The sequence below is a fragment of the Gigantopelta aegis genome, unplaced genomic scaffold (assembly GCF_016097555.1).
Source record: "Gigantopelta aegis isolate Gae_Host unplaced genomic scaffold, Gae_host_genome ctg5177_pilon_pilon, whole genome shotgun sequence".
Taxonomy (NCBI): domain Eukaryota; kingdom Metazoa; phylum Mollusca; class Gastropoda; order Neomphalida; family Peltospiridae; genus Gigantopelta; species Gigantopelta aegis.
In genome coordinates, this window is record NW_024534265.1 from 8628 (window position 1) to 23230 (window position 14603).

Below are 14603 nucleotides of genomic sequence, written 5' to 3' on the forward strand. Positions count from 1 at the left end.
GATATATGCCCACACACAAAAGAATTCTGATTAACTTTGCTACAGACAGTATTATGTTATGTATACCTCCAATAGTGAAGGAGACACTCTTTTTAATGCCAATAGAATTGACTGGAGGGAGAGAGGCTGGATGAGATTCAGGAGGAACAGTCCCATCTATAATCATAACAATATATGATTAATATTTATAATCATATTAACTATGATAATTTATAAATTAAGGATTAAATTTAATTATTCTAGATTTATCTATATTGATAACATTGGAACAATGGCAATTGAAAGTATACAATATTGTATAACTTTATATTCCATATACAATACTAAAACTAAAATCTTAACTAATAGAGCTGCATTAATTTTATTAATATGCTGGATCTAGAGTGTCAACAAAATACAATGCTTTAATGTAAATGTATTACTTCAGACTTTTATTTTTAAAATGTATCATTTTCAAAATTAAAATGCTTTTTGTTATAGGACACTACCCACTTCGCTAAAAAATAAATTTATTTTTGAGTATACTCCATGTATTTTACAAGTAACTATATAAACTTTCCTTTTTGGGAACAAGACTATAGAATATGTAATGGCATAAAACTTTCACTTTAGAAATTGAAGGGTTCCTACTCTTTCAAACATCTAGCAATTATCTAGCTAAGTAAGAGATGTATGTTAAATATAATAAACCACTTACAAAAATTCACTTTCCATTTGTCTTGCACATCCAACTGTTTCAGCAAAGCCTTTTTAATACATTAATAGTTTTTATGAAAATGTCAGGCTTGTTAAAATCTGATTTGATCATATTCAATACAGCACTCAACAGAGTACTGGTCCTCTCAAAAGCAGGGACATTATTCTGTGTAGCTCGATCTCTAGATGGCTTGCCAATCACTCCAGCCTGAAATAAACTGTCAGCAATGGGACCTGTTTTGTAATGATATAATGATATGTGATGTACTATAATATCATAGTACCCGGTTCACTAATTGCTTCAGAGAGATCAGCGAACTTATCTCTAAAGATCCTGTCCGACTTTCGACTCATTTTTTCACTAGATGATAAAAATTTTAATAGGCTGGTCACAAGTTAAAAGTTATGAAATAATTATCCTAGTTATTAATAATGGTTTATTAACTATTATAAAAATTAATGTTAAAAATAATTAACAATACTTGTTATTGATTATGCATTGTTATTTTGTATGGAACATAAATAAGTTATTAATACATTCATTATAGAAGTGACAGTAGTGTAAGAGAATTCTAATGACGAGAGTGATCTAAACAAAGAAACAAAAATTGGGAATGTATCATAAATCTTAAAAAATATGATTACTAATTAGTACAAGAAGCTAAACATAAAAGTGAAGATTTTTTTCAAGTTACTTAGCTGAACAATATGTAGTAGACTAAGGCTGATCTATTAATTCTGTATAATTATTGTCCATAGGATCAGGCTAATCCTAAGTTTTAACTAGATCATTATTGAAGTTTCTAACTTTATCATTATAATTATACATACATACATACATACATACATACATACATACATATATATATATATATATATATATATATATATATATATATATATATATATATATACATATACATGGCAATATAGTAATTTATAGTATGATACATGATATTATAAAGTCAGGTTAATTCAAACTTACAATACTCAGCTTCCATTAAAGCAACCACATCCTGTGATGTTGAGGGATCATCTTTTAAGATTGCAATTAAAACTGGAAATTTGCCTGGATTTACAGCCACCTCATATTCAATGGTTTGTAACAGTTTAGAAACGCTTTCTAACACAACTCTGTCATTATGTCCGTTGACAGGTAAGGTCTTCTTAATATCTTCCAGTACCCACTCTGTAATAATAATGCCTTTATCACACAATTCATCAGCAATTCGACCTGCGTCTGTGATGACTGCAGCAATATTGTTCAAATGTTTAACCATTACAGTTCTAGCATGTTGAATGGAGACAAAGTCTTCTTTAGTTGATCCAGCATAATCTATTTCCATTGTTCTTACTGCCTCTGCTGCTCTTCCATTATCATTTAAACATTCTTTCAAAACTTTGATAAGAATGTCCATTTTTGAAGCGTCCTTAGCTATAGCTTGATCAACTGCTGTAAGCAGCTTAACAGCAGCTTGTTGTCTCTTTATGCTAGGACTTTCCCTGCCATTTTTCTCTTCTTGCACTTTGAGTTCTTGTGAAATCTCCACAGGTATAATTCCCTCTGTGCACAGCTCCTCGGCAATCTGTGCAGGATCCGTGATTGCATGACGCAGAGCTGGACAATACTTTCTCAATACTTTGCCTTCTCTAGAGCAGCTCATTCTAGTTGAAGTGAGGAAATTTTCTCACATCGCTTATTACAAAACGTTACCAACCGCAAAAATGTGTAACTCCTACTTGTTAATTGCTGCTAATGTATATACTAAGTATTGTGACTGTAACAACTGTATTTAGCTATACTATATATAAATAATGAAAGTGTATTTATGAAAGCAATGGCTCCTTCTTGGAATTAGCTAGATGTAGTATACCTTGGTATCAATATGAACAGTAAACAATATTGTATAACGCATTAACTCATTTAACAGGTACCATTAATGGGTAAATTACATTAATGGCTTATTTCAAAGCACAAAGATAAGTGGCAACAGTTCAATAGAAACAAATTATACACCAATAAAAACAGATACCTAACATTTTACAATAAACAAAAACAGGTCGATATGACAACAAGGTATATTAGGTCTGCTATATACATTTTATGATGAGTGTTCATTATTGTAATGTGTCAATATTCTCCAGCTAAAGCTAGCAGTGCTCTCTTGTAATCTCCACTTGTATCTCCCTAAGGAATTAACAGTATATTCAATAACATAGTAACACTGACGTTATTAATTAGATAATTACTATTACCTGCTCAGATGTTATAAATTTAAGTATGATAGCAAAAATCAGTATTCATACACTCCAATATGACTAACAGCTATTTCAGTCAATATCACAGCTACATTTCAGACATTAAATATTGACTATTAAATCATATGTTTAGTCTGGACCAACTATGTTAATATAATGACCCATCATGACATCATGACATTACACAATGATAATGTAACTAGACCATGTTTGTTATTACCAATACATTTACAACTATTTCGTCTTTTGTTCTTATGACTATTTCTTATTGTCATGACAAGAAATGTCACCGAGCTTTAGTATTTTTAAGTGTCTTAGCTTCATTACCTATCTCACTTCCTTCTAGACTAGACATTTAAATCGCAGTCATAACAGGACTACTCCGTCAAATTGTTATGTCTGCAGACCACACATAGATAAAACTAACAAACGCTATTAGAGTCAGTCCTCCATATGGAGAAAATGTATATCATTTAGTCCAACACATGTGGGTATGTAGTTATGAACTATGAACTAACAGCTGATTTTTAGCTACTACTGGGAAATTTGTCTCGGAACAAATGATGTACAAGTTAAAAGAATTGAGAGGGTTCAGGACGAGTGTCATTTGGCAGAAATGTGTTACTAGTACAAATTGTACATTGTTATCTTAATTGCAGGCAGCATAAGTGATTTGTCATTGCTCATACAAAGAGTAATTCAAATATAACCCAAGCATTCAGCTTTAGAGTAATTATGCTCTATGGGAATTAATAATAAAATTAAATATCTCATATTTTGTAATATGAGTTTAAAGAGTGAGTGTTATCAATTTTATCATTATCATTTATGCGTGCAGTAATTTGGTATATACCTTGATGAAGGATTCCAAAGATTTCCTATGCATTTTTTTCGAAAGCTGATTTGATCTCAACCATATCCACTTCACAACGAGATACCATAACTCGAATCAATGTTTTATCATCAGTACCCAAACCCTAGAAAGAGAAGACAAGAGAAACACGTCAACAATTCTATTAAAAGCCCCTACTAGTTACATATCTGTGACTTAATTTGTAGGAGAGGTATATTTTTGAAATGCTTAACTGGTTGACAAAGACTTAATCTGTAGGCCTTTCTCACATCATCAATGAAAGACTTAAAATATATTACATTTAGTATTATTTATATCGCGTAATATCATTGACATACTTTCATTGACTTGTAAAGTCCTCTCTGCAAAGTATCCTGATTTATCTCTGACACATTTAACTAAAGAAAATAAAGTAATGTAGCATATCCAGTTATAAAGACATTACAGCAGACTATATATAACAATAAAATGAAAATATGTCCTATTTAAACAAGACATACTTAAGTTATTACACATTAGTGTTGTCATAGCACATTAATTTATGGGATATGTTACATAATACTAGACACTTCATACTATAGTATTACATCATAGTATTATATTATAATTACATCAATTTAATTAGCCATACATGTGTATGTCCACTAATCACCATTACTCACCAATAGTGATCATGGCATTCTTTAAATCTCCGGACATTTCTCGTGATATAGATTGCTCAATATCATAACGGGATATCTATAACAATAAAAGAATATCTTCTAAGAAAGTCTACTAAAACTGACTTTGGAGTATTCATCAAATACCACACGGAGATGAGCATAACTTCTTGCACACAAAATTGAATTAAATCTATTAGAAGAAGACATTATCAGTAATAAGTCAAGCCTTATTACTTGTTAATATAATTATTGTCGATAGATGAAAGAAATGTATCAATAAATATGTATGATATCAATGTACAGTTATCTATGTAGAACATACTTTGCTTCGTCTGTGCCCCATTTGGCTTCTCCGGCTTGATATAATACCTACATCATATACAATATATATTATAATAGTATTAATGTATAGAAATAAAAAATTCCATAATCACTTTGTGTGGTCACCATATGTTGTTTGTTAAAAACAAATTATAAGTATTTAGATTATCAGCTCCCTCTTGACATCTAATGCAGGTATTGTTAAACCTTCTTTACATATAAATTAACTTAAGTATCTTTAAAAATGGTGTTCTCTTTAAACAAGATACATTCCCTCAGTAATGAGGAGGTGTCCAAGATATTATTACACTATACATATACTATATAATGTATACTGTATTGTACTATACTAGGTATTGTACTCTACTATATACCTGTGCATCTTGCCTTGCTTTCTGTCTATCAATAGGACCATCTGGTTCTCGAGCAGCCTGTTACAATACATCAACATATGAAATAAGTACATATCAATGCTTACTGTTGTCATTGATATCAACAGTCTACGAAAATGTCCTGAAGTGTCACCTCGAATATCTTTCTCTAGTTCCACTTTATGATCTGTTTAAGGAAAAGATGCATCATTAGATACATATCTATAGCACATAGTTGTATCAATACATTGTAACTATAGTTACTAAAATATCTATAATGAAAGACATATACAAATCACTTAATGTAGGGAGAATTATATAGATCAGTTTATCAGGAAACATGCCAAAAGTATATCCTACACTACATAAATTAATAAGGCTTTTAATTAATGTATATCTACCTACACAATAAGAACTGTATCTGTATGGTGCTAATGTACATACCAATATCTTTACAGATTATAGTTATTTGTATTATTAGTAACTGTACCTTCTTTGTATTGTTTTTTAATTTTTTGTATTTCCTCATTACTTCTAGAACATAATATTTCAATAAGTGCATCTTCATCTGTCCCAACACCCTAAACAATAAGAGATTAATGTAATAAATATATAGCATTACCACAATAATATAACTAGTTAATAATCAAGGTTATAATGACCATATCAAACAAGTTGCCATCTTGTGAGATAGGAGTGGGATCTAGTCAGTTTCCTATACTCACCACACACACACACACACACACACACACACAATATCAAAAACAGTTAGAATATACTATGGTCATTTCTACATTATCATTACAATGATATTGACCATTGGTAATCAATCCTCTTGGGAAATAATCCATGATGTGTCACATTACGCAATAGATAATAGTGTTGTTTGAGTGTAAATAAAATACAACAGAAAGTTGCTAATAAAGCAAATAATACAATTATGTTTCAAACAATAGAGTTATATATTGTTACCCTCAATGCCTTTATGAAGATTGTAGGAATCAAATTCAGCTGGATTCATCATTAGTCCTAAAATAACTTCCCTGAAGTTACCACTTAACTCACTCTTAAGTTCTTTAATAAGATCCTGTAAAATTAAGAGTATATTGTGATATCATTTAATATTAATAACAATTATTACAAATCCTATTTTTAAAAGACAGTATTTTCAAGGAGATACATAACAATATCAAAGGCCAAACTTGATTATTAATCCTATGTAGTACTCGCATAGCCCCAGGGGGAGTTATCACAACCTTTTGATCTGAGGTTGCGTAATAAGAGGGCATGTACATGATAAACTCTTAAACCTGAAATCATCCAAGTTTGAAATTAACTATACTCATTATAATAGACAGTACAACATGATACACTTCTACAAATGAGCTGCTCCATTGAAAGTTAGTCCACTATAGCTATCATACATTATATAGTAAAGCATTCGAGTGAAGTGGGTCAATAAATGACTTAATTCACAAAATTACTCTAATAAAACCATTCCAGATACCATTTGAAGGCCCAATTGTTTTCAAATAAAACTACTTGTAAATAATATTAATAAAAGTGACTTATACAATGAAGCAGTATATATATATATATATTATGTAAATATTAGGACATTCTTCTCTTGGTCTCTTGGCCTTCAACATGGTGACATTTAAAATTTTTTCTCATAGTTTACAAATCACTCACTTTGCCATACATTGACTTGAATTTTAATTTAATCTGTTGTTTCTGTTCATTGGAACGTCTAGTTAAACACAACAATAATAGCCTTTTCATCAGTACCTATAATATAACAATAGTATCAGTACCTATAATATAACAATAGTAGTACTATAATATAACAATAGTATCAGTACCTATAATATATAACAATAGTAGTACTATAATATAACAATAGTATCAGTACCTATAATATAACAATAGTATCAGTACCTATAATATATAACAATAGTATCGGTACCTATAATATAACAATAGTACAATAATTAATTACTTTATAGTAAGTGAAGCATATTATATAGTGAGAAATTTGTGAAGGTAACCACTATTTGTTCATTAGTTCAACTCTTACAATTTTCCCAAAACTACTACAAATACTATAGAAATTACATACCCAATCCTTTCATAGCATTCCGAAGAGCAGCAGCATCATTTTCTGCACTAAAGTTAGTAGCAGGTTTAACAGTGCCATGTGTCACAGGTGGCTAGAGTAGAATATAATAGAGAGTATATTACTATTACTACATTGTGTTGCTATGGGATGCTAGGGAGAGTACATATGGAGTGCATATACATATACAATCCTGTATTATCCATAAATAGAGGCATACTATTACAGGCCAGGTGGTCTAATAATTGTGTTGTCATGTTGATATCTCCAGTCCTTTCTATAGTAAATTAAATTGCATTCTTTAGTGAAAGAGAAAAATAAAAAATTTGCCATTAAATAGTGCTTGGTTAAAATGTTTACAATGTCAGCATTCAGAAATATTCTCATTTCCAGACTATTGTGTTAGCCCGGTGAAAGATCACTTCTCTATTTCTTTAGGAAATGATACATATAATGAATGATATTGTCATATCCAATTCAGGCTTGGGGTCAAATTCATGAATATTTGTATTTAGCTGTATTTAAATATTTTTTTTGAGTATTTGTATTTTGAAATTTTGAAACAGGAAGTATTTGTACTTGTATTTGAAATACTTCGTGAAATCTCCAAATACTCTTTTTAAAATTGTTTTGCTTCTATGGAAAGACTATTCAGCATAGCAGGAAACATTTTTTCGCCTCGATCGATGTCACCTAACTGACAAAACATTTGAAGAATGTGTGTTTATTAGATGCAATCAATAATTTGTAACAATTAGTTTCATTACATGTAAAAACAAATAATGGGGATGTTCTGGGATAGTACAAAGGAGTATTTTGGAAAGTATTTAAATACTTTTCAAAGTATTTGTACTTGTATTTGAAATACATTCCTGCTAGAAGTATTTGTATTTGTATTTCATGTTTTGAGAGTATTTGTATTTGTATTTAAATAATGTTCAATGTATTTGACCCTATGCCTGATCCAATTCATAATGAATGAAGACTATTATTATTACATACAATCTAAAAACTAGACACTGGTAGAAAATTGGATATGGGCAGATAAATATAACACTTAAATGGCTTTAAGATAATTGCAGGTGTGGCTACAAATATTTACAAAAATTCAAAAGCACATCCTATAAGGGGTAATCCTCTATATAAGCCACAATCATTACTGAGCACTAAGATAATTGATTATATTGTATATGAACGAATTTAAAAAGTTTTACTACAACTTTTTAGTCAACAGTGACATTAACAAATCCTATTTTAAATTCAAGTAATCACAAACAATTTAACTAACTAAATAAAGTAAATTTGTCCTGTGTATATCATCTTTTCCTCTTTTTCCATTTCCTGATATGGTATAGAACTTTGGGAAAGCATTTTAAGAGTGCATACCTCGTATAAATGTAATTATTAGATTATATGAGGCATTTGTGTATGTTACAAGTATAAGTCATGTTGATCACTCACTTTATTAACACTCATAGCAGCCATTTTCTGTTGTGTATCAACAACATCTTGGATATTTCTACTAGTATGACTGGGAATAGGTTTAGCTTGAGGAGTAGACTATGACAAAATAGGAATTATTGTCAGTATTGTATATAGAGAATCAACAAATAATAGTTTAGGACTTGTGATTTGTATAGCAATCACATAAACACATAAACAGCTCAATAAAAAGATGTGCACAGTCAACAATAAAATGTGTAGCGTTTACATTGATGTTGATGAAATGTTATGACAACATTATTTATACTAGCGTGCATATTCAGGAGCATATGATCAAGTGAAGGAGTATCGAACTTACACAAATCTTCATCTAAGCTTTACCATATAAAGTATATGCTTTTATTAGCAACACACGACTACTAAGTGCTAAAATAACATTACTATAAAAAGCAATAGACTTGTCATAAGACATATGTATACTAACATATTCTGGAGGATTAATAACAATGTTTCTCATATGAATACTTTTGCTACTTGTGAATTTATTCTATCATAAGTTCTATTACCATACACATACCAAATTAATTAAGTGTTAAGTGGCAAGTTTATTTTCACAAATAACCTATATTTATGAAAGAATTCCTCCTTAAAAATCCCGGTATATGATAATCAAATACTCCTTCACTTTATAGCATAATATGTGTATTGTTATGATACTAACATATCCAGGTCCATCTGTAGCTTGATACCCTGGGTAAGAGGAGCCAGATTGATAAGGTGTAGGTCCAGTGGAGGAGGACCACCATACCCTGTCAATGGAGCAGGAGGATAACCAGCAGAAGCGGCAGGAGGAGGATATCCACCTGTAAATATTGTATTAATATCAAAGTAGATATCTAGACATCAACATGATTACATCCTACCTAAACCACTTTCAAATTGGAAAGACATCACACAATCCTCCTTCCCTTCTCTCTCTCCCACCAATGAACCCCTAATCTATAATGTTACTGATATACTTACCTCCGAGTGGTTGTGGTGGATAATGTCCTCCTGACAGTGGCATACCACTGCTTGGTGGTTGGCATGCCACTTCCTGCCACGGGCATACCAATGCTTGGTGGAGGCATGCTACCTCCTGCCATGGGCATACCAGTACTTGGAGGTGGCATACCACCTCCTCCCACTGGCATACCACTAGGTATGGGCATACCACCTATTGGCATGGGCATACCTCCACTGGGTGGGGGCATGCTACTTCCTGGCATGGGCATACCACCACCCAGCGGTGGCATACCACTTTCCTGGCATTGGCATGCCACCATGAGGAGTGGGTACCCATGGTTCCTATATAAACAATACAAAATGATGAAAGGAAACATCTTGTTCATTTGTTTTTATAATTAGATGTCTTATTATAATTATAACTCACAGATGAGGATAACCTGGGGTATGTTGTGGATAAGGCACCTGTCCACTTAGCCCTGGAGGTGGTGGATAAGATTGTCCACTTGGAGGATAAGGAGGATAGGACATGTTTGTAATTATTTAACCTCTTGTTAACGAGTAATAACGACATTCCGATTGCTTATCGGACTTTGACCTTCTCTGGGCCTCTCGATGTAAACTTTCTGTTTATCAAATTCTGATGCAATAATTTACACCAATCACTATGACATCATTATTTGGATCATTTTTGTTATTAAAATGCTATCTCATCATGTTTACAACATAACAGTGATCTATAGTGATCGATGACAGCTTTGGAGCGTTGCCTCCTCACTGCGTTTCACAATGCCGACAAACCAAAGTCCCTGGAATTGCTACATTTGTGTCCTGATCCAGCAAGTGTCAAAACAGAATCTAAGGACACTAACGGTGTTCTTACAATATGGGACTTGTCTCTCCTTCATTTGTCAGCCAAGAATAATTGGCCAGATATAGCAAGTATTTTAATTCGTGATTACCACTGCATTCCCGAGTCCGAGAACAACCGTTTAAGCACTCCTTTACATTATTCAGCCAGGTATGGAAGTCTTGAGACACTTAAATACCTTATTGAACAACATGGCTGTGATCCAATGCGACTAACTAAGAATAAATGGACAGCTTTACACTGGGCAGCTTCTATGGGTCAACTACATGTTCTCCAATACTTAATAGAAGTTCGACACTGTGATCCTTGGTTGATAGACAAGAATGGCCACAATCTACTACAACACCTTGCATGTTCTGGTGATCACACAGAAACAGTTGTGTATCTGTTATGTACAGGTAAAATTGATCCATTGCTCACTGACTCTTGGGGTTGTACACCTAGTGAATGGGCTAGAAACATTAACACAGACGAAATCCCAACTATAAGACTCTCGAAATACTTTGAAGACTGTCGTCTTGAATCTCCAGTTGATACATATACTCGAGTGTTTGTTCTTGGTAATAAGGAAGCAGGAAAAACATCATTGATTACAGTACTGAAGGAGCGTTCTTGTGGTGGTCATGGTGATGACGCTGGTAATGTTATCGGAGTTGATTTACATACCACTGGTATTATTCCAATTTTTATACAGAGCTCTGAAATTGGTAATATGATATTCTATGACTTTGCAGGCCATTCTGAATATTATTACTCTCTCATGCTGCAGTACTAGAGAAAACAGTTACAACAATGCCATCTATATTCATAGTTGTGATTGATATCAGTCAAAGTGAAAACTATGTAGTTAAGCAATTTCATTACTGGATCAATTTTCTTCGTAACATTACAAGTAACGCAGATTTTAAACCTAAGGCACTAATAATTGCTAGCCATATATGGACTGTCTTGAAACAAATGAACTCTGTCAACAAAAGATCTCTGTTATGGAGTCACTATTATGAAGTGTTATGCCCAATACATTGAATGTCTTTCTATAATTGCCACAGATTGCCGTAAAAGTTAACTCTAATGAGGTCTGTAATATCACCCACATCTTCTTCTTTACACTCTTTACCAATACTTGCCAATCTGTCCACATAAACTATAGATGCCACGCTCTTTATTCCTTTTCTCAAAAATAATTGTAAAGTTGCCCAAGTGGAGCCTATTGTAACTCTTGATTATCTCACTTTATTACAGATGCTTATAATGTTAATGAGTTTATACCAAGTGATAAAACTGTCTTAGTAGAACTTCTTACAGTCCTCTCCGAAAGAGGATTCATAATATTTCTTAAAGATCAAAATACTCTTGGGAAAAGTTGGGTAATATTTGACATTCATTGCCTACTGCATGAGATACATGGTACATTATTTTCACAAGATCACACTTGTTTGTCATTTATCAGTAACATTGGTGTTGCTCCTTTGAATTGGCTTGCAGTAATGTTTTTCCAAAACATGATCCTGTAATGCTTGCATCTGTGCTAAGCAAGTTTTTGAAATATGTCACATATTCAAAAATAGTGAGGATACTGAAAGAGAATGTAATAGAAAACATTATTATTCTTTCCTTCCTCTGTCACTGCTTGTCGTCCTGCTTATTTGCCTTCTGAATTCCAATTTAAATGGCATCTACAATGTGTTGATCATTAACATTTTTTCTCTGTTCGCTTTTCTTACATTCTTCTACTTAAATTAGCATTGACATTTCCATTGAAGATGATTCGGACTATGTCTTCATCACATATATACCCTGAAGTATCAAGCAGATGTCATATGTCCTGTGGAATTTTGGAGTCCATTGATATAATGAAGACTTTTGTTGAGACAGTAGTAAATTAAGTGATCTACAAGAAGTTATAGTAAGCATGAAGTGGAGACAAGGTAAAGAGAAAGAGATGGCAAAGCTACGTAGCTCTATAATATCACTTATTATTACTTACATCAAAGACATTGTTCATTTGTTAGTGTAGTTGAGTTTTGAGCATGTCAAACTCTTCTCTAGCTATAACTCCTACTACCAAATTTGTCATGCAAGACATTGTACGAGCTGTTGTATTGAAGAAAGGTGTAGTAGATGATCAAGGACTTCAGTGTAGATCACTGAATGAGCTGTTGCAAGGAGAACCATTTGTTAGTGTACCTACAGATATTCTTTGTGAAGATCTTTACTTCTGAGCAAAATGAAATAGTACCCTCTGTGTACCTTACAACAAGTGAATAACGACCTTAGTCCATCTTTTATATTCTATGGATCTTTGACCTTTGGTAATTTTGAAGTGCCAAGCTAGAATGTTTTTCACTCTTTTATAAAAGGAGTGATATGGTAAAATTCTATAGTTATTTATGCCTTCTATTGTGTTTGATGACTTATATTATAGATTGAAAAGATCACCAAAGACCAGCAAGCTTTAGACACAGTGCAACATTTTTATACCCTCTTTCACAAGGTAATCATTGTTAAAATGTTATCAATGCACAGTTAGACATTTTGCTAAATACCCTTCGTCATCATAACAGCAAATGTACTTATAGAGGCTTATAGATTTTATTGTTATAAATGTATGTGATTATTTGTAATTTATAGGTAATAATGAGGTTAACAATTTCTGGTGTTCTCTTCTCTTTTAATGATTTACCAGATGGTCCATTAAGTGAGTCTCTAGCAATACAAATTTGTTTTGTTAGTAATTACAATGAAAATAGGAATTTTGTCATTTTAACTGAAGTCTCTGTTACCATAGTTTCGATGTAAACCCAATACTGTGTTAACACTAGTTTAACTCAATATATATAAAGCAAACTAAAATATATTATTATTCTTTGTAGTTATTGCCCAATTATAAAATCCATGAGCAAGAAACATATATTATATCAACTGAACTAACTAGGTTAGTTCAGTTGATATAGTATCCACTCATGGCTAATTTCAAGCCATGAACAAGAGATTACTTTTGGTTTGCATTCAGGTTTATATACATATTGAATTATAGTAGTTTTAGGTTTATAATAAACTCAGGTATTGGGCTGACATTATCTTGATGAAACTATGGTAACAACGTCTTCTGTTGTTTTTCAAATGTACGCAATATCGAAAAGAGATGTGTATACTCAATTATATAACAAGCTACGAATATGTAGATATTTTTTTGTTTATAATTCAGTTTTTAAATTTGTATTTTCATTCAGATCACACTCCAATTAGGAAATTTGCCTATTTCTGAACCTTTCAACAACTGGTTTGAACTAGGTATATGTTTAGGTCTCCATTATACTACACTCAAAACTATTGAAGATGACTACCGAAAAGAGACAGACGACCGTAAAATGGAAATTGATTACAAAATGGCTCTCGATATGTCAAATGATTCACAGAAACCCTCCTTCAAAATGGACATTGTTACATGCTCTTAAAGATGTTGGCAAAAAAATCTGTTTAGTGTGAAACATATATAGGCGGGACAAAAAAAACAACAATGAATGTAACTACAATATGTTGTAAATTGTTGTAGAAATCAAAAAATAATTTTTATGATATGTAAATATCTTGAAATAGAAATCACCAACTATATAGTACATAGTACACTGTGAGGAGATTAGAATCTGGGTATCACATGTATGTATCAGTATACATCAGTGTATACAAAGCACATGCATTTCCATATCAAGACCTATAAGGGTATGTGCCATCAATTTTAATAATATTATTAAAAATGATGATGATTCAAAAGGTATAAATCTTATATTCTTACGGGTCCAGTAATTGCTTTTAAAATGACCATCAGTCATCTTATTAAATCGTCCGGATAGCCTTGCCTTTAGATGTTCATGGTGTGTTCATTATACTTTCAACAGAGTATTTCCAGCTCTTTCACTTTATAACAATTAAGACAAAACTTGTCTTTGAAAAAAACAAAGGTTTTCCCTTTAGGATTGGTTCAAGATCAATATCAAAAATAAAA

At 32.0% G+C, this 14603-nt stretch overlaps 1 protein-coding gene across 1 annotated transcript; it reads right to left on the minus strand.

The window, feature by feature from the left end:
- Nucleotides 1–2827: 2827 nt before the first annotated feature.
- On the minus strand, nucleotides 2828–10046 carry LOC121366278 (annexin A4-like). Its single transcript, XM_041490780.1, is given in 17 exon segments — nucleotides 2828–2884; nucleotides 3809–3844; nucleotides 3846–3932; nucleotides 4147–4164; nucleotides 4166–4206; nucleotides 4471–4546; nucleotides 4594–4660; nucleotides 4793–4839; nucleotides 5166–5222; nucleotides 5270–5349; nucleotides 5653–5739; nucleotides 6132–6249; nucleotides 6855–6920; nucleotides 6922–6950; nucleotides 7282–7372; nucleotides 9530–9584; nucleotides 9745–10046. Coding segments are annotated over 17 exon segments (1314 nt in total).
- Between the last annotated feature and the right edge of the window lie 4557 nt (nucleotides 10047–14603).